This window comes from Orcinus orca, chromosome 3 (assembly GCF_937001465.1).
Source record: "Orcinus orca chromosome 3, mOrcOrc1.1, whole genome shotgun sequence".
NCBI lineage: Eukaryota > Metazoa > Chordata > Mammalia > Artiodactyla > Delphinidae > Orcinus > Orcinus orca.
In genome coordinates this window covers 26,506,611-26,527,659 of record NC_064561.1, presented here as the reverse complement: position 1 = coordinate 26,527,659, position 21,049 = coordinate 26,506,611, and the positions used below count along the sequence as shown (strand labels likewise).

The following is a 21,049-nucleotide window of genomic DNA, read 5'->3' as shown; positions in this document are numbered from 1 at the left end:
TTCCCTCCTCTGGTTGGTGCTAGGGTGGCACTGCCAGCCCTGCCTCTAGACCTGTCTTTCCTCCTCAGCAGTCCCGGGGCTGGCCAAAGCTCAGTTTGAGTGGCACTCCCTTCTCCAGATCCCTTAAAGCCTTCAGCCCTCAGGGTGTCTCAGGTGACCTCCCAGGGCTGTGCTGTGACCACAGTGCCCCCAACAGTGCCCATTTATCAAGGGCCAGTCTGAAGGCCTTTCTTGGATTCAGTTCATCCTCACATCACGTAGGAACCAGGTGTTATTCCCTTTACCTGATGAGGATGCTGGACACAGAGGGGAAAGGACTTGGCCAAGGTCACACAAACCACAGGCAAGTGGAACACTCTGTGATGCCAGAGCTGGTTTTCTTAACCACACTTGAGTGTCCCAGAGGGGAGCATAATCACCTCGATTTTGGAGGGGCACTCCATGGAAACCCCCGATGTCAGCTGCTGTCTACTTAGTTGTGTTTACAATTTATTGCCATGGAAACCTTGGCGGGGAAGGGGGCTCTGGGTTGCCTGAGAAGGGGGCTGGGCCTAGGTGACAATTTCCAGTATCTAGGTGACACTGTACATCCCTGGGCAGGAGATTACCGCTGAGCCCCTGCTGGGGAGGTGGGGAGAGGGGTGCAGCCCTTCCTGTGGGGAGCAGGTGGGGCTGGCCATCCTGTCCTTTCTCTGGCTGGTCTCTGGAACCCCAGTCAACAGGCCAGGAACAGGCTGGGGTGGTGGAGTCATTTGTTCGTTGAGCATATTTCTTGAAGGCCTACTGTGTGCCAGGCACTGTTCTCGAAGCTGGGGATATAGCACTGAGCCAGACAGACAGTTCCTGTCCCCCCAACCTCACGGAACTTATGTTTTAGTTCTGATATTTGGCGTCTCTCTTTTTTTTAAATTAGAGACACTTTTTTATTTTGGAATAGAGTTACAGAAAAGTTGTAAAGATGGTACAGATACCTCCAATCCCGTGTTCCCCAGACGTTATTTTGGATTTCACCTGTTTTCCACTAGTGTCCTGTTTTTTGTTTTTTTGAGGGACTGGTTCTTTATTTCAAAAGGACACATCAATTTCCAGTATAAAAACAGTTACACTGTTGGTTTTTCTTTCTCCCAGTCGGCCCCCAAAGAAATCACACCAAAGGAGAGCACATTTTAAGCCAATTAAGCTGCAGGTTGCGCACCTCACAGGCCTCACTGAAACCTCACCAGAAAGCGGGGGATTGGGTAGGGAAAGAAACTTGAAAAGATCAGCACACTGCCAGCCCACAGACTGCAGAGAGCTCTCACAGCCAGATGGGGTGACCAGTGTGCCCCAAAGAAGCAAAGTCTCAAAATAATATAAAATTTAAAAAGTTTTGTTCCACGAATGTCCTTTTATTGCTCCAGGATCCAATCCAAGATCCAACATTGCATTCAGTGGTCACGTCTCCCCAGGCTCTGGTTGGGGACAGTTCCTCGGTCTTTTTTTTTTTTTAATTTTTTAATTCTCGTCTGCGTTGGGTCTTCGTTGCTGCGTGCGGGCTTTCTCTAGTTGCAGCGAGCGGGGACTACTCTTCTTTGCAGTGCGCGGGCTTCTCGTTGCGGTGGCTTCTCTTGTTGTGGAGTGCAGGCTCCAGTAGTTGTGGCGCGCAGGCTCTAGAGCGCAGCCTCAGTAGTTGTGGTGCACGGGCTTAGTTGCTCCGCGGCATGTGGGATCTTCCCAGACCAGCGATCGAACCTGTGTCCCCTGCATTGGCAGGCAGATTCTTAACCACTGCGCCACCAGGGAAGTCCCCAGTCTTTCTTTTTTTCTTTTTAAAATTTTATTTTTTAAGTTAATTTTTATTGGAGTATAGTTGCTTTACAGTGCTGTGTTCGCTCCTACTGTATAGCAAAATGAATCAGGCATACATATACGTATATCCCCTCCCTTTTGGATTTCCTTCCCATTTAGGTCACCACAGTTCATTAAGTAGAGTTCCCTGTGCTATACAGTATGTTCCCATCGGTTGTCTATTTTATACATAGTATCAATAGTGGATATGTGTGAATCCCCGTCTCCCAATTCCTCCCACCCTCAGTCTTTCTTGTTCTTCATGACCTTGGCAGTCTTGAAGAGCACTGTCCAAATGTCCTGTAGAACGTCCCGCACTCTGGGTTTGTCTGATGTTTTCTCGCGATTAGACTGGGTCGTGGGTGGAGTGCCCTTCTCAGCACATCCTGTCAGGGGTACCTGGCGTCCACATGACGTCACTGGTGGCACTGCCCTTCAGCTGGATCAGGCAGCATTTGCCAGGCTGCCCCCGCCGTATCACTCCTTATTGATCAGCGGTCCTTCTCCTGCCCATCTTCACTGTCAGCTGGCCCTCCTGTAGGGAAGCGGACCACCAGTGTCTAGAATCCCTCGTGCAGTTTCACGTGTTCACCGTTAGCAGTGACTCTTTCTGCTCCGCTGGTGCAGGCCGCACCGCACTAGGCACCCGTATCACTTCTGAGGGGGTAGGAGGTATCGGGGTGTGGAGTGGTCTGGCTCCCGACGCCGCAATCTTTCCATTACGCCCCATGCCCTCTGAAAGAAGAGCCAATAGAGAGGGCTCTACGAGCCATAAGAGTAGCCTTGAAAGAACTAGGAGTACTTCATCCAGCCCAGGGAAGCTGTATTTTTAGGCATTTTACAACTAAAAACAATTAGATGTTCGGAAGCAGTGTACAATGAGAGATCAAACCAGTTACTTTATCATGTATTCCCCCTCTTCTTTATAACTAAAGCAAAAAAACAATGGCTTTCTGCTTTAAGGGAAAAGTCAGAAAAATAGGTCAGTATATTTTCCCTCTCATAATAACATAAACAGCTACAAGAAATCCAACTGTAATAAGAGAAATTGGGTGTTGGTTGGCACGTATTCATTAAAAAGACAACAGACCATCGTACTACAAGTTGGTTAGTTCCAGCACTGGAGCTAATTCATATTCCTCATTGTTTACTGCTCGTGTTTACCTTAGGCAGAGAGTAACTCTGGAGGCTGATGCTTTTCTCTGTTTGTTTTAGTCCATAAGTTGTGTACCTCTGCCTGATGCTCAGGCCTTAACTTCAGGAGTTGCACTATAGATGGCATCAGAATTCTCTGAAGCAATTTCTTCTAGCTCCTCTTCCGCTGTCTCTGGAAAACTGATCCTCGGCTCTGCCAGCTCACCACTGTCTTCTTCAGGAAGCACGCATTTCCAAAGGCCGTATGTTTTTCCTACCACAGTCTGCCATAGTCTCAGTGTTCCGTCTTCAGAACCACTAGCATCGAGTTGTCCATCAGGACTAAACCTCACACAGTGAATGGGACCCAAGTGTCCTTTGTAGGATTCTAATTCTTCTCCACTATTAGAATCATGCTTACAAAGTTTAAAATCTTCACCCCCTGCAACAAGAAATTCTTTCTCAGGATGAAGAGATGCAGAATTGATGGTTGCAGGAGCTTCAAAAGATTTAATTGGGTCCAAACTTACTGCACTGTGAAAAGCAGTAGATCGCCCATAAGTTATTACCAAGATCTCTCCCTCAGGAATATATTCCATACTGCAAACAGACATATTAAAATTTAGAGATTTCACTTCTGTCATAGTAGCATGATCCCAAAGGCGAACAGTTTTGTCATCAGCTGAAAGGATCTGTTTATCCTCGCTGCACCATAGAGCCTTTTTAATACCAGAGGTATGACCACTGATTTCCTTAGGTTCTGCCTCAGGTTTGTTCAAGTCATATATGCATAACAGTTTATCCTGTCCCCCGGTTAACAAGTAATTAGTATCCTGCGTAAAATCCAGTCTGGACCATGTGTTTATGAGCCAGGGTCATCCATTCATCTCCTGAGACAGCATCCCACACTTTGGCTGTGAAATCTGCAGCTGCTGTAGCTGCTGTGGTGGCGTCCTTATTTAATGTTGCGTCCCAAACAGCACCCTCATGACCCCAAAATGTTCCAGTCCAGTCTCCTGTATCTCCCTGGCGTAGCATAGGTTTATCATCTTTGCAAGCACCGATTAGGCAAAAGCAGTAAGGCGTGATGCCACTGAAGGCCAAATCCACCACAGGCTGCGTGTGACGTGTGGCCCGCGCAGGTGAGTGGCCTCATTGCCACGGCGGCTGCGAGCCTTGCGATCCGGCGGGGGTAGGGGAGGGGAGCCGAAGGTGGTCTGGTCTTTTCTCTCCTCTTGGCACCGACTCCTCGAGGTGCCCCCGCCCCGCCCCCTGCCCTGACTCTGGGATTGGGCCGGAAACGCGAAAAGGCCAGTCCGGTGGCCCCGAGGTCAGAAAGGGGTTAGGGATGGGTCAGGGAGTCTGCAACGGACAACCGATCCACTGCTGTCAAGGGAGGGAAAGGGGGGGAGGGGGAGAACCAGAGAACTGGCAGCCGTGACCCTCACCATCCAGGGAAGCGTGTTAAAGCCTCATCCCACGGCCTTTTAGTCCCCTTACTAGACAGGGTGGTAGGCCTGGCCCCGGCTAATTCCTGTGGATCCAGGAGGTGGCTGTTGGCTCGGATGAGACGCATCTCTCTACTCGTCTCTGCAGGCTGAGATCGCACCCACCCTCCTGGGCCAGCCTTAAGCCTTATCCACCTCTGTGAGCCCTCCCTGTTCTTGGGGAGTGGTGATGCGCTGAGATTTTCCCGAAGCCCTCCCTGACTGCGCTCTCCTGTCTCCATCCGGCTCTGTGCCATGCGGCTCCCTTGCTCCCTTCCCGCCTGGCTTGCCGGGCTCCAGGCCATGGCAGTGTCACTTGTGCCATCTCCTGCAGGACCCAGCCCAGGGACTGGCACATAGTCAGGGCACAGCAGTTCCTGGGTGATGTGCTCAGCAGAGGCTGCGTCGCACTGTGGCAAAGTAATGGCTTTGTGCATCTCCAGCAGTCCTGGGTTCAAGTCTCGGCTTCACCACTTCCCAAATGTGTGACTTTGGGCGAGATGCCCTCTGGGTTTCAGTCGCCTCACTGAAAGATAATAAGCCCACTACTCAGTAGTGCCTGGTTCCCAGCGCTGTCATGAGGACTAATTGAGCTCATCTCTGTAAAGCCCTTCAGATTATGCCTGGCATCTGTTAGGTGCTCAGTTATTATTCTTTACAGAGAAAAGCACCAGGATGTCAGGCTGGTATATAGAAGCTGGACTAGAGATGGCCTCTTTGTATTAACCTAAGTCAGCTAATTCCTATAAACAACCTGAAAATCTCAGTGATTTAATGCAACGGAAGTTCAATCCCAACGTGGTGGGGACGCTATGCCCCTCGCAGGTACCCTGCCCTCCGTCTTGTGGTTCTTCCTCAAGAGGATGTTGGATTCTTTCTGAGGCCCGGCAGTGCGGGGAGAGAAAGGGAGGCCGTGGAGGGTCTGGATGTGGTGCTATCACTTCTGCCTTGACCCGGGGAACTGGCCTCACCCAACTCCAGGGAGGGTCAGGAGATCTGATTGGGCCGTGGACCCAGGAGGAAGAAGAAAGGATGGGCCTTGATACATGTGTCACTGGCAGAGGTGGTAACTGCAGTCAGTATATTCAATCTCCCACCATTCTGGTACCATCTCCCTAGTTTGGGGGTGTGTTCTTAAACAACATGTGTTATTTACTCAATAACTTTTGTGGAAACTACTCAGTTTTTGACTTTAACATGTTTGTTTATAAAAGGTAACTTTATAACATCTTTGAAAATGGAAAAGCAGTATCACCTGCCACAAATAGATACAAATAATTGCAAGCCTGTTCCGTCCTAGCTAGCTGGTGCGTGCTACAGTAGCTGGGTCTGTTAAAAAAGGGATGTTGGGCTTCCCTGGTGGCGCAGTGGTTGAGAGTCCGCCTGCCGATGCAGGGGACGCGGGTTCGTGCCCCGGTCCGGGAAGATCCCACATAACGCGGAGCGGCTGGGCCCGTGAGCCATGGCCACTGAGCCTGCGCGTCCGGAGCCTGTGCTCCGCAACGGGAGAGGCCACAACAGTGAGAGGACCGCGTACCGCAAAAAAAAAAAAAAAAAAAAAAAAAAAAAGGATGTTAGCAAGTGCTAGAGAAACGAGAGGATGACAGCCGGATAGCACCACCTCGAGAAGTTCTCTTTGAGGTTCTCGGAACACTCAAATGAGAGCTGAACAGGGAATGGTCTTCTCACTGTGAAGTCTGAAGCCATTTAACCACCAGGTCCCCACATGGCCTGAAATCACCCAGGTCACACCGGTGGCATAGGTGCCACACTTTGGGAAATGCTGGCTTAGGGGACAGTCAGCACACAATTTGTGCACAGGCAAATCCAAAACTTGGTGCAGAGAGAGGTAGATGAAATCACCTGTCACCTCGTAGCACTCAGGACTTTATAGTTTCCACCTTGATCTATGAGGGGAATTAATGGTGTCACTTAACCAATGGGAATGGGAAACTGAGGCCCATAGCAGGGCATGACCCCTGGCTCCCCTGCAGGACTCATGGCCTTTCCACTGTCCCTGGCTGCCATCTTTGGTCGGGGAAGGCTTACCGCCGTAGGTTAGACCGCGTGGGCAGGGGTCATGTGTATTCATGCTGCTCTCTCATCTCTCTGCCCCTCTCACCCATCACCTGCCTGGTACACGTGACTGTGCTGGCACAGGCATGCCTGTCTCCCAGGCCTGCTTCAAGGAGCCACGAAATCAGAAGCTGACCCTGGGCATGCTTGGGTACTTGTCACCCGCTCACTGGCCCAGTGGGTGACCCAAGATTTGTGTGGGGACTGCACCAGTGGATGCTCTCCCTGGGGAACTACTTACCTGCCTGCTGTTAAGGGGAGGGCTCCCCGTATGTCCCGGCCCGTCTTTCTGAAGCTGTTTTGCAGTCCTGACTCAGGTGGACTCCACGAGCGGTTTGCTCACAGGGTAGAGGAGTCCGGCTTCCTCTCCCGCTCCTAAATCCCTTCCCACAATGTCCCACTCATTCCAAGTTATGCCAGTGCCAAGCCCCACTCATTGAATACAGGCAGTGTGCCCCGGATCTCCCAGCAACATGGCCAAAGGTATTGTTACTCCCATTTGTGGGGATGAAGAGATCGAGGCCCAGGGAAGCAGGGTTCCTTCATTCATCCGTTCATGCACTCACTCAAAGGTTAACTGGGGAGGATTCCAGGGACAACAAGACTGACATTGTCTTTGCTGTCGTAGCATCTCCAGGGTAGTGGGGAAGGTGGGCAGGATGACAGTGAACAAATAATTGCACAGATGGTTAGTGTCCAGATTGGTGAGTGCCGAGGAGGAAGGAAGAGGAGACAGGTGATAACGAGTTTGCGGAGAAGGAGCTCGCTGGATTAGCTTGGCCAACTAGTGCCCTTCCTCCAAAAAGATCTTCCCAGACAGCGTACTTTATCTAATTTGGGTCACCCCCCCCCATCCCTTCCCTGTGTGTATCTTTTTATCGCACCTGGACATGTCCTTCAGATCACTTAGCACAATTGCAGTGATCTGTGTGTGCCATTTGTCACCTGATACCTGTCTGTCTCGATGGAGTCTAAGCTCTTGAGAGCAGGGACCAAATCTCTGCTCATCACTAGATCCTGGTACTGAGCCCAGGGTCTGCACACAGCGGGTGCTCAGAAAATATTTATTAAATGAAGGAAGGAGAGAATCAGATCCAAATCAGATCTAAATCTGCGGACTGTGGGGCCCATGCTCCACCAACCTCACACCTCCCACAGCTCAGAACTCAGACAAGATGAGACCCCGGAGACCTGGCAGAGTGGTCCAGATCTGCTGGGATTGGATGCTTTGTTGCCATATCTCTTTGTGTTTGGAAAAATGTTTCTAGTTTTCTTCTAAGAGTATAAGTGCATCAGAAAAGATTTATTTCTCTAACAGTGGGAATGGGAAATGTTCCCTACCGAATGTGTCCTGAGGAATTGGGAAATCTGGCATTACTCAGGCCCTGCCCAAAGTGGGAATGGGTGGCCAGCTGCCTGTCCTGATGGGAGGCTACCAGGCTCCCCTCACCCCTGCTAGCTCCGCTTGCTGGAAATGGCACTTTAGCCCCCAGAATCTGAGGTGGGGAAGCTGGGAGGGAGCAGACACCTGATATTCCACACTCACCCCAGCCAGGGGCCTAGGCCTAATTGTTCCCATTTTGAGAAAACAGGCTCAGAGAGGTTGAGGGCTTGGCCCAAAGTCACACAGCCATCAAAGTAACAGCCAGCCCCTGAAGTCAAGACTGTCCAACCCCCAGAAAATGATACTTTTCTGTTAGATCACCTGACTGTGGAGATTCAAGGTGCCCAGTTTTCAGTTTCAGTTGAGTAATCCTGTTCTCTCTAGAACTGGCAGGTTTCCCTAATCACCTGGGTCCTGTCCTGCCCCCCACCCTCAGGTCCGGTCCAGATGGGCCTGGGAGTCTGCATCTTTCAAAGTGTCCTCAGTGATTCTTAGGAACAGGTAAGCTGGGAAACCCTGAAGAGGGGTTCCCCATTATGACTTAAGTGTAGCTCTGGGATTGGGTACCACAAATCTTGATTAACTTAATAATGATTGTCATAAAAGCGTCACATGGGGCTTAAGAGTTTAGAAAGCTCTTGGAAGATGAGTGTGGTCTGGGGATGATCGTTTTCTCTGCAGATGAGAACCCTGACGTTCAGAGGGGCCACAGGAGCGCAGCTTTTCTGCACTTGGATCTCAGACTTTTTCTAGTTTCCCGCGGAAGTGTTTGCATCCTGGTGAATGTTAGGTCCTCAGATTGTTCCTGATGACATGGCTGTGGGTTTTGAGCCCTCTGTTCTTGGTACAGAGAACTAGCCCTGACCCATTCTCTGCAGTCAGACGTTTCTGGAAGGAGGGACGTGAGAAGCCACAGATGCTGGACAGTTGGAGAGGGTGGTGATAGAAGTAAACACTTAACTGAGCATCTCCTGGGCATCAGGCACAGTGCTATGCACTGTAAATCTATCATTTTATTCAGTTGTCACAGCAAACCCAGGAAGCGAGGGCTTTTACTTACCCCATTTTACAGATGAGAAGGCTGGTATGTGTTCAGGTTCCGGGCTGATCAGACTCTGTAAACACGGGAGCTGGGAGGGCATGGAGATGGGTGGAGCCAGCCCCTGCCCTTTGGAGCTGGGAGCCCCGCCCAGATTCACCCTGCAGGCCATGTGGCAGGGCCGGTTCCACTCTCTGTCCTGCCCAGTTTTCCCCGACTTGGCTTTGGTTGGCCGAGCTTCGAAACTGGGGCGCTCTCAAAGCCAGGTGGTTTGTCAGAGCTGAGTTAACCCTGAGTCAAAGGAGGAATGAGAGGGTTCACTCACCCTTCTCCTCCCTGCCCCGTCCCCACCCGTCCCTCCCCGGGTCAGGCCCCTCACAGTGGGGCCACACAGACGTGTCACCCAACTTGGACCTCTGCCTGCCTCACACTCACTGGAACATGAAGAGTCAGCTGCCCGGGACTTAGCTTGTTCTAGAGCCATTGTTGTGAGGTCCCAGGCAGACCTGGGATAGCCGGGCTTGGAAGCCTGGCACATCTGGGTCCCAATCCTGGTGCTTCTGCCCCCCTCACTGTGTGTCCTTGGGCAGCTCACTTCACCTCTCTGAGCCTACCTTATGGGGACATAAACCCTGACCTCACAGGATTACTTCTTGGAGTCGAGAGCACCTCCCACAGCTACTGGCTCACCGTAGGTCCTAATTCAGTGACACGACGCCTCTACTTCCTTCCCCCATTTATGAAACTTCCTGTCATACTTGATCTAAAACAGAGAGTTTAAACTGGCGGCATTGGGGGTCACATTCTGCCCAATCACTGATGTGATGATCTGGTCCTCACAACTAAAAATAAATTTAAAGTTAAATGCCAGCATTTCCAATTCGGCAATTTCCCATAAAAATCTGGATTTCCAGTGCCTCTAGAAGCATGGGGCTCCCAGGCTTCACTGGCCAAAAGGAAACTGGCAGAGAATCAGAATCGGGTGTATTGTTACCGTTGAGGGGAGGGGGCAGTATTGTATTTCTCATGCCTCCACTTTGAGCCTAATGATTGAAGATTCTCTTGAGACCACCCCACAAGGAAGGAATAGTGACTCAGAAATGGCTTTTAATCTTTCAGAACGCTGGCGCAGCCTGCCCAGGTGCCACGTGTGGGTGGGTCAGCTGGCAGGACCTGCTTCCTGCAGACCAGTGTCATCTAACCCAGTCCACCTCCTACAGGCCTCATGCCAACAGTGGACCCCAGGGAGCCAGTCAGGGAGGTCTCCCTTTGGAAAGAGCCAGTGGCCTTTGGGAGACAGTGGAGACCAGGGTTGAGAGCTTGACCTCTGAGTCTCCCACCAGGCTCTCAGTGCCTTGCTCTGCCTTTGTCACGGTTGGGTCCCCGGGGCCTAGGACAGTGACGGGCACACTGAAAAACGTGTTGAACAGTGAATGAGCAGTCTCCCTGGAGTTGAACCGCAGCCCTACTACTTGCAGAGTTGATTTGCTAGCACTTTACCCACATCATCAGCGGGGATGGTGACGGTACCCTCCTCCTGGGGGACAGTAGAACTTCAAAGAGATAACTCGGCTAAATGGCTCAGCACGGCGCCCACCGTGGTAAGTGACCAGTACGTGTGGCTGTGATGAGTATTTAGTTAGCACAGGTATTTCTGTGCTTGAACCTTGATACAGGCCACCACTTGGGCCTCTGACCCTGCCGCAGGGTGGTGGTGTTACAACTGCCTGAGCATGCTGGTGGTAACAGCCTGGAGGAGAGAGGGCACGTGGACTTGACCAAGGGTGCAGACCCCTGGGGAGAACCACCTGTTTGTCAGCTGGTGTCACTCCCTAGTGTGGAGACGTGGGATGCGGACGTGATGTCCACCCTCCCACAGGCTGAACTGGTTGGCCATGTGCTGTTGTTGCCTGAAAGATATTGCACAGAAGACACAATGGGTAGGAATGTGCCCTGGGCCCAGCTGTCTCCATGACGTGTGAGCCACTCCTGAGTCTGCTACAACCCAGGTGGAAGCGGCTAGAAGAGTCACAGCTACAGCCGCCACGGCAGTGCATGCTGGCCTTTAGAGTCCCTTTCTAGCCCCAAGGGCTCCGGAAGTGGAGGGGCTGGTCAGGCTACCCAAAGTAGAGCGTCTTCCTCAGTGGGACCTTCTGCTTGATACCTCTTGGCTGTTTTTAGCACACGTACCCAGCATTTCCCTCCCTTGATCACCCACAGTGGCTCTTTGGGGGAGGAGTCACCCCTTTCACAGATGGGAAAATTGAGGCCCAGGGAGTCACAGGTCTGCCCAGCTGGCTGGGGGCAATTTGCTTGTTCAGATGATTCCCACGGCCCCACCGAGAGATCGTGATATGGGGAATCAGGGCCCCGGCCTCTGTATTTTTTTAAAAATAAGTTTATTTATTTAATTTATTTATTTTTGGCTGCTTTGGTTCTTTGTTGCTGTGCGCAGCTTTCTCTGGCTGCGGCGAGCGGGGGCTACTCTTTGGTGCGGCGCGCGGGCTTCTCATTGCGTGGCTTCTGTTGTTGTGGAGCACAGGCTCTGGGCACGTAGGCTTTGGTAGTTGTGGCATGCGGGCTCAGTAGTTGTGGCTCGCGGGCTCAGTAGTTGCGGCTTGCGGGCTCTTCAGTAGTTGTGGTACATGGGCTTAGTTGCTCCGCGGCATGTGGGATCTTCCCGGGCCAGGACTCGAACCCCTGTACCCTGCACTGGCAGGCAGATTCTTAACCACTGTGCCACCAGGGAAACCCCGGCCTCTGTATTTTTAAGCAACCTCTCTGGGGGGTTGTAATGATCAGGAGAGGGGGGAACCCAAGTAGGGACTCCAGTTTTGTGCTCTGGCCCTGCTGTTTGCTCAGTCAGCCAAATCATGTACTTCCGTGGGCTTCCCTTCCTCAGCTGTGAGATGGGGAGAGTAAGTAGTGCCCACCTCAGAGGATGGTTGTGAAAATGCCATAGGCGGTAGGTTGGTCGGTCAGTGTAACATTCTCAGGATTTGGGGAGTATTGATTTGTTGCTATTGTTCCACATGGGATTTGTTACAAAAGCAATTTAAGAAACAAAAAAGATACCTGTGAGTAATTTACAGCAGTGTCTTCTCACCTCCTTTGAGGTAGGAGTCTTAGGATGCTGGGATCAGGGTTGCTCTGCCCCCATTTTAGAGGTGAAGTGACTGAGGGGGCAGGCTGGACTTTGGAACTCCCACAGGGGCGGGGCAGGTGTGGAGGTGGCTGCCTTGGGTGGGGGCAGCAGTGGGGTGGGGTGTTAGAGGTCACCGCACCCCACCACCACCTCCCCCGCGTGGCCTTTCTCAGGACACCAGGAAACACCTCCGGGTAGGGACGGTCACGCTACCTTCCAGGAGGGCCGCGGGGGTGAGAGAGGAAGCATACCCACCTGCCTCCCACTCCTGGGCTTGATCCAGGCAACACGGCCTCTTCCGTTCCCCCTCACGCCTCCACTGGTGTCTAGGCTGCGCCAGAAGTTCTCCCTAAAGTGTGTCTGCTGAGATGGTCTCAGTCCATCCAGCGCCCTCCTTGCTCATTTGCCCATTCATTCATGTAACTTATCCGTTGAGCACCTACTGTGTGCCACGCGCTGTGCTGGTGCTGGTGTGTGGAGCTGAACCCCACGGACATGGTACCCACTCTCAAGGAGCTTCCATTCCAACAGGGAAGACAGTTAAACCATCAAGAGTTATCTGAGCAAGAATGTCCAGGGATCTTTGGGGATATTCTGATCTACCTTGGTGCGGAGTTCTGAGAGGACCTCCCCTAGTGCCACCTCGAGGCCTTGTGATGAGCAGAGCTGGGCAGGTGCCAGGGCAAGGGGTCCAGGCCCATCCAAAGGCAGAGGCAGGAGTGAATTGTCAGCCCTTGGCGAACTGGCTGGAGAATGCATCGGGGGCACTGTGAAGAGTGTGCCCTTGACCCTCAGCACAGTGGGGACAAGTTTGAGTGGGGAGCTGGGTTCTGTTTGTGCCGTGGGCAGCCTGCAAATCTGCGCTGCAGAGATGGGCCTGGGTGCAGCCCAGCGGGGACCAGGCCAGCAGCCGCTGGCTCTTTTGGTGTCCAGTCTTTCTGCCAAGAGGCCTCTTTGATTCACATTTTCCACATGGACTTGATGTTTTAGAAATGTTGACCTTCAACTAATCAAATGTCACTTATTAAATTGCAAGTCATATCCTTTTCAATTTACAAAAAGGACAGTGGGCCGGCGACTTAGTTCGTGGCCTGTTGGCAGGAGGGAACTTGACAGCACTTGAGGCCAGAGAAAAGACAGGTGCCTTATCAGTGACCCCCCTCCCCCCTCCCCTGTCCCCGTGTCCCCAGGGGGTGGGCAGCATGTCTTCTCGGTGAGAAGCTGAGCTGAGAGTGAGGCTGGGTTAGCAGCCAGGCTGGAGAAGCCGTGGCGAGGCTGGAATGCCAAGTCCAGGCGGGTGGACTTGAACCTCCCTCTCAGGAAGCAAAGAATCCTCTTAGAAAGGTGAGGTCAGTTCATACAGGCCGGAGAAGAGTCAATGCCACGTAGGCAACGGCACCTGAGTAGAAAAGAAGGCAAAAGGCAGGATGTGCGCAAACAGGGAGTGTGTGTGTGTGGGGGGGGCGGCTTCCTGGAGGAGGGACACTCGAGAGGAGTCGGGTTGGGATCAGGGGAAGGGATGGCATTCTACCCGAGGGGTTCTGCAGCCGGATGAGATTGGGAGGAAGGGATAGCCGTGTGGGAAAGGGCAGGGGATACAACGGGCAGGTGAGGTAGGCCTGGTTTGTAGACCACCCAGAGGAGCCTGGCCTGGGGTCTGCATGTGCCGCATCAGGCAGTGGGGAGCCATAGCAGGTTCGTGAGCAGGGACGGTGCTTAGGAAGGAGAAGGGGATCAAGTGAATGTAAAAACTCCCTGGGGCATGGACAAAGGGGAACTAAAAGCCCCTTGGCTTGCGTCAGTATGTTTCCCAAGACAGTGGGGGAGTGTTCTCCCTGATGGGGTGACTGGTCCTTATTCACACCCTCAAGGAGACTGAAGACAAGACTGTCAGACCGTGGATGCCAACCTGAGGCTGAATCCATGCATATGAAATGCCTAAAGCGCATTGTAGACAGACGGGCTGCCGTGGGAATTGTAGCCAAGGGTTGGGGCCCCTGAAAACCCCACAGCAGGAATTTCACAGGTGGGGAATTTAAAAGCATTTTGGAACATAACATTGGGCTCCCAAGGCCACTAGTGGACCTGAGGAACATGTTGATGTATGTTGAAGTTCACTAGAATAATACACTGAAGAGAATATCTGCTGTGTTAAGCATCTTAGATTAGGAATAACAGGAACTTCTTTCAGCTTCAATTTCCTCATCTGTAAAATGGTCCTAATGATAGTGCCTGCTTGCTAGGGCTGTTCCGAGGATTAAATGGACTGATGCAGGTGAGACGCTTGGCATTGGACTTGGCTGGGCTAAGCTCTCAGCTGATGGCCTGGACAGTCCCGTTCATTCCTTCTTACCATCCTTACCTGCTAAAAGCATAAGCATCTCTGCTCCAGCAGTTTCAGGGAGATGCTTATCAATTTGTTTCACTTTCTTGCAGGGATGCCTGGCATAAGAGACTTTCCCCCTTGAGTCTAGAACTAGACTAGAGTCTAGACAATGGTGTGTGGCAATGAGCAGTCACAGCCCTGACCCCACCCCCTCCCAGCTGTGGGATCCCAGGCAGGTCCTTCATCCCCTTGGGTCTCAGTTTTGTCATCTGCAACAATGGGCTAGTACCCCCACCCCCCACCCCCGCCCAGGCACTGTGTGAGGCAAGAGGAAATAATGTCTGTGGTACTCCATTGTCAGCAAGTACTCCATCATGGCCACCTGGTCACCAACCCCCAGGACCCCAGGCAGCCCTCATGTATGACTCAGTTCCCTCCCCACGTTCTTGTCTTCCACCTTCCTCTGTAGCTCCTAGAGTGTGGGTAGTAGAATCTGCGTCTCTCCACCTGCTCTTTGCTTTACTTCCCTTTTCACTTTTCATTCCCTGGGCTGTTTGTTCAGTCATTCATTCATTCATCCATTTACTCACTCATTACGTACAAATATTTATGCTGTTCGTTGTGCTAGGCACCTGGGGCGGCCAGTGGTGAACGAGAGGCATATAGCTCCTCCTGTCGCAGAGTCTTCATTTTCAGCGATTAAATCAAACGTCCAATTAAATTTGTACTTATCAGTTGATATGAGGTCTGTGAGGGGAAAACACAGGGGATTCTTCTAGAGGTCAAGGGAAACCTCACGGCAATGATGTTTCAGTGGCTGTCTGAAAGGTACTTGGGGTTCATTAGGGAGGGAGGCCCAGGTGGAGGGAACAGCATGGGCAAAGGCCCTGAGGTAGGGAGGTAGCATTGTCCATGTGGAAGTGGCTGCAGGACAGAGCCGGGGAGAGCCCAGGCTGGAGGACTCAGCTGGGCCAGGCCGTGAGGGACTCACAGGGCACGATTAGGAAGATGACCTTTATCCTAAGAAGCCTTTGGCCCTTGAAGCGTTTTAAGCAGATCTTCATGAAGAGTTCACTCTGGACTGAAGGGGAAGAGCAGAGCAGTTAAGAACCTCCTTCAGTGTGCAGGTGAGGGTGATGACGCACTACTGCACACCCCGGGTCCTTTACTCACACACTAGAGGAGCGACTCATGGCTTGCACTTAGCAAGACGAGAATCCTTGTGTTGGTACAGAAGAAAGTCACAGATGGCGGGATCATATGTCCTGGGAGCTTGGGGTGGGGCCCGGGAGCCTTTGCCGAATCACTGCCTGTCATGTGATCATGATGATGGTGATGCGGGCTGCTCAGAGGAACCCCGAAAAAACCTAATGTGTACCCAGCAGATCCAAGTTCATACTCTCAGCTGACCTTCCCAGCGCCCTACGGACACGGGTGGGAGTGTCCTGTTGTCCAAAGAAAGAAAACAGGGTTGAGTGTTGGTGAGGGATCTGCCCAAGATCCTGAGGCTCCTGCCTGCCAGGTGTTTGGGGCCAGAGTCCCCACTTCCCTGTCCTGTAGGTAACAGCAGGGAGAGCACATCCGTCTTTCTGAAGCACTTTGCACGGGTAATACCAGGTCAGGAGGTTCTGTGGCCAGAGAGAGCCTGGGGCCAGAAGCCTCTCTGAGGCTGTGACTTTTGAGGCTCTCATTGCCTTCTGCCACCTACCTAGCCCAGGCTCCCCTTCGCAGCTTCCCGGGATCCCCCAGACCTGGGTGGGCAGCGGGTGGCCTTACCTGGGATGGTTCTGCTGCCCTGCATGCTCCTTTCTGTGTCCCCCCACCCCCAGTTTATCCTTTCAGGCTTTGGGTCGAGGCAGGGCTGTTCCCTGTAAATACCAGTCCCCTTACATGAGCATTTTTCCTCTATGATTTTTCCTGTTTTGATGAAACACTGCTCTTGGCTGTACAGGTTCCCAAGAGGGAACCAAGGCCCCGGCTTGGCTAGCCAGTCATTCAGGAACTTTGCTTCCAGACCCAGCCCCACACCCAGCCCGCATTCCGCCAGGGCCATAACCTTAACCTCCATGCACTGTGTGAATGGGGCCCGTCCCTCCCCCCCTCCCGATTCCCATGGTTCCCATGGCCACCTCCTTATCGCTATTCCCAGCTGACTGAAAAGGGCTGCATTCCAGCCCGAAGTTAGCCTCGCCCTCTCTCCCCCTTTCTGTTTTCTTCCAGACTGAGGGGTGTAAGAGTTGACTAGGGTTAATGGTCCTGCTACCAGTGTCTGAGCCCACCGCATCCATCAGGCCGCCTGTAGGGAAAGGATGGGGTGGTACCTTAGCCCGTTCATTCATTCGTGCGTTCAGCAGATGCGCTGAGCTCCTCCTGTGTGCCAGGCATTGTTTTAGGCACTGGGCATAAAAAGCGTGGAAGTTAGCGAGTGTCACGGAGGTGAGGCACAGCTGGTCTCTGAGTGCAGGCTGAGCTTTGCAGGTCGGAACAGAGGCTCAGGGCGCTGATGCAGGTCTCCAGGGGCTGCTGGTCACCTCTCTGCCCACCTCTGTGGGGAATCACGTTAAAAGCCCCTCGGGTGGGGCCCCTGTGAGCCCAGTGTAGCCCTCATACCTCCTCCAGCTGAGTGCGGGCGAGATTCCAGCCCTCGCCCTCCGCCTCCGTCAGGTGTCCTTGAGCAGGACAGGCAGCCGGACACAGTGGCCTCACGAAGACCACAGCACGGCCAGTAGGCGGTGGTTCTGGGATTTGGGGGCCAGGTTCCCCTCACTCCGAAGTCATTTCTTTGGGGTTCTTGACTATTTGTCGGCCGGGTTATCTCTGTTGCTTTTTTTCCTGTGGTGTTTCTTGCCTTTCAGCGGTGCTCTGCCTACAGGCCTTGTCTTAATCCCCTGGCTCAGCCAGAGGTGCTTGTTGAAGGTATTTGTCCTGGGTAATTACAAGCTTTTATCTTAACTTTTGACACACGTTTACCCATCCCATTCTCCTACGTGTTTGTCCATTCCTTATTCATTCTTTCAACAAACAGCATTTATTCATGACCAGGCCCCTGCGTGCCAGGGAGGGGAGGGACAGGTGAAGCAGACTTGTCCCCGTCCTCAGGGAGCTCACGGCTACGTGAGGCAGCGGGCTTGGTACTCCAATGCGGGAGGTGGGCCGACCTGCCTGGGCCTTGATGCTGATGGTGGAATAGCTAACCCTGAGGCAGCGTTCTCAGGGCACCTGCGCCGCCTTCTTGCATCTATTAACTGATTTAATCCTCGTGACCACCTCTGTGAGGTGGGTATAGGCTCTGTTATTATGAATAACATAATACGTATCGGGAGCTAACTTGTCCAGGGTCACCTGGCTAGTGGCAGAGGCGGGATTTGAACCCAGGCTCCCTGGCTCCTCAGTCTGGGCCCTTAACTGCGCCAAGCTGCGTGACCGTGAACTTGCTAGATAAAGCAGTGGGAACAGAGCGTGCAAATCACAGAACTGCGAGAGAAACAGACTGCTCCGAGGCTCACGTGGCAGAATCGAGGACAGCCTGAGTGGGAGCTGGTGCCGAGTGTGGGTCCCCCAGTCAGGGCAGGGGGATGGGCCGGGGCTCAGGTCCTCCCCAAGCAGGAGACCCAGAGTGATCTCGTGTGAGGAAGGAGCCAGGGCGTTGGCCGCGCCCGTGTGTCTCAGTGAGCACAAAAACATATTCCAGAGCCAGACCCTGAGTTCCACAGTGTTTGAAGCCCTGCCTGAGGGCCGGGGCCAGTGCTGTGTGGAGGAGGAAGGGCCTGGCTGGGGCAGACGGAGGCCAGGCCAGCCGCGGCCGGAGCCTGGCTCTGTCGCTGACCGCCGGGGTCACTCTGGGTGAAACGCAGTCCGCCCTCCTGGGCACTCTCAGCACACTGCTGCAAATCCACTGCGGAGAGTAATCTGGAGTCCTTTCCCTGGCCTGTAGGGCCCTGCGTGATGCGTCCTCCCCCAGTGTTGCTGACCTCATCCTGGGCCTTCTCCGCTCCCTGTGCTCCAGCCATGTGGGCATTGCTGCTCCTTGACCAAGTTGACCATGCTCCCATGTTGCCCCCACTGCTTGGATGCCCTTCCCGGGCTCTTGGCATGGTCAGCTCCTTCCCTCCCCTCAGGTCTCTGCTCAGAGGTCCTGCCCTGATCACTCAGCCTGAAGCGCCCCCGTCCCACGCTCTCAAGTCACCCTGTGAGCTCCGTTGTAGCTCTTAGCACACTTCAGGACAGTCCCGACTCCCTTTTCAGCTCTGTCCCCTCCACGAGAACACAAGTGTTTCAGTTCCTAGGCCTTGCCTGTCTTGTTCACGCTCGTTTCCCCAACACTATCAGTGGTGCCTGGTGCTTGTGGACACTATAAACGTTTGCTAGCTAAACGAATGAGCCTCAGTTTCCTCATCTGTAAAATGGGAAGCAGCTCGCTGATCTACTAAAGTTGGTGTAAAGATTAGAGCGTGTTTAGGTTAGGGTGCCTCGTACAGGCCTGGCACATAGTAGGCACTTAGGATTGGTAAATGAAGCATGTGCTGAGGCCCAGGTGTGAATTTCCAGCCTAGTATAGACTCCGTGGACGTTGCATAGCTGGGTTTTTTGACATTGCCAGAGCAGCCTGGTGCTCACCAGCTCTGAAAATCAGGGTGATGAGTGGGGCAGGATGAGGAGAAGGAAAGAAAGAAAAAAGGAGAAAACATGAGAAGGAAAAAGGCCTGGGATGCAGTGGATTGTTTTTTTCAGTGGAAACGTAGAAAGAGATGGTTTTTTGCAAGATCAGGTTTGCCCACTGGAAAGTTTGTAAATTCCTGCCAAGATCTTTTTTTTTTTTTTTTTAAGACCATTAAAAAGGAGATAGGGCACAGGTAATTCCAGTTAATAAATGTGGAAAGAATGATAGAATTTGGAAGTCACCATTAAAACTCCACAGTAATAATTATTTCAGTTAAAATCCACTAATTTTGGATGCCAAAATTAGTGGGCAAAAGTTTAAGCAGAAACAAGATATTTGTATAGTCTCAGAGTATCTCCCCCGAAATATTTAGTAATTACAAAGTGGGAAAATAGTTAAGTGTCAGGAGAATCCTGGCAGATCAAATCTTAGCCAAGTGATCAAGGCTAACAGCACAGGTGCTAAGACATATGGCATCATGTCCCCGACGTGGGGCTCTAAGGAGGGCACAGCACTGTGGGATTCTTCCCAGAGATGCACAACCTGACTGAAATCACCGGAAAACATCAGACAAGCCTGGTTTGAGGGGTATTCTACGAAGTAACTGACAAACACTCTTCAAAAATGTCACAGTCATGACAGACAAGGAAAGATGCGGGACTGTCACAGATTAGAGACTAAGGAGGACCCCGGATTGGATCCTAGACCAGAAAAAAGGACATTACTGGAAAAACTGGTGAGATCCTAATCAGGTTTGTCTTTTCCTTAATGATATTGTACCGAGGTTAATTTCCTAGTTTCGAGAATTTTTCTGTGGTTTTCTCTGGTTCTGTAAGATGTGAACATGAGGGGACACTGGCTGAAGGGTGTGCTATCTGTGCAACTGTTCTGTAAGACTCAGATTATCATGAAATAAAAGGTTTAGAAGGATGGCACTAGATAAAGGGGGAAGATAAAGAAGTATGGCAGGAAAAATCTAATGGAGACTTCATTATGGCATTCAAACTGCGCAAATGAGTGTGTGTTTGCAGAAAGGCCCGGTGATGGTGACGGGAGTTCTAAGGCACGGAGGTAGGCACCTTTCAATTGAAAAATCCCGTTTCCTTGAAGGATTTTCCGCAGCTGGTTGGCTGTCTGACCTTGACTTTGCCCTTCCTTAAGGGGCTCTGGTTCTTCTCTCCTGAGTTCTGTCACCGCTTAATCAGCAGAGGGTATGTCCTTTAGCGACGCCCATTGATGTCAGGCCGTACGAAGGCACGGTAGGATTCAGCAGCCACTGATTCGGGAAGTCCTTAGCAGCGTCTGCCAAATTTATACCATTCCCAGGCCACTTTCACACTTTTGCCGTATCTACCTCTACCCATACTATTATAAACTTTCTGTTTTATTTATATGGACCCACTTTAAAGATTCGAATAGGTGAGTTAAAAAGAAAAGGTAAAACCAACGTCATTTGCCGTGAACCCAAAGTATCCATAAAATTCAAAGCAATGACTTTCAAAGAAAATTCGAGCTGAGGTAGAACCTGCTGGTAGAAGGTTCTGAGCCTGAAACCTGAAACCTGCTGGTAGAAGGTTCTGAGCCCGAAACCTGCTCTTCGGTTTATTAAAAGGTGAGATTATTAGGTGTTAAAAGACCCTCTGGAACCAAAATGAGACTTTCTTCTAGACTCATTCAAGAGAATTGATGGAGAAGTAGAGTGGGAGGAACTCCCTCACTGGGTGATTCACGTTAATTGCTGCCCTTCCCTGGTTCCACCTAAAACCATCTCATGCGGGACCACGGAAGCTCCTCCAGAGCCATCTAGCCCTCCCTGAGGGGCAGGAGACCAAGGGCCCTGGGGCCCACCTGGCCACACCGTCAGCCTGGGCAGCCTTGAGCCCTCCGTCTGCCTGGCCCACCCCTTTCTTCTAGCCCCAGGGATTCAGATGTGACTTTGTGAGCCCAGATCTGAAGCCACTTCCTCTGGCC

At 52.1% G+C, this 21,049-nt stretch overlaps 2 protein-coding genes across 2 annotated transcripts in view; one reads left to right on the top strand and one right to left on the bottom strand.

The window, feature by feature from the left end:
• Window positions 1-21,049, top strand: part of ERGIC1 (endoplasmic reticulum-golgi intermediate compartment 1) — a 106,651-nt gene that overhangs the window by 8,747 nt on the left and 76,855 nt on the right. The window lies entirely within an intron of this gene.
• Window positions 2,668-9,515, bottom strand: LOC105748106 (serine-threonine kinase receptor-associated protein-like). The gene is given in 4 exon segments (XM_033432028.2): window positions 2,668-3,807; window positions 3,809-4,974; window positions 8,969-9,238; window positions 9,383-9,515. Coding segments are annotated over 2 exon segments (927 nt in total). The 5' UTR covers window positions 4,000-4,974; window positions 8,969-9,238; window positions 9,383-9,515; the 3' UTR covers window positions 2,668-3,071.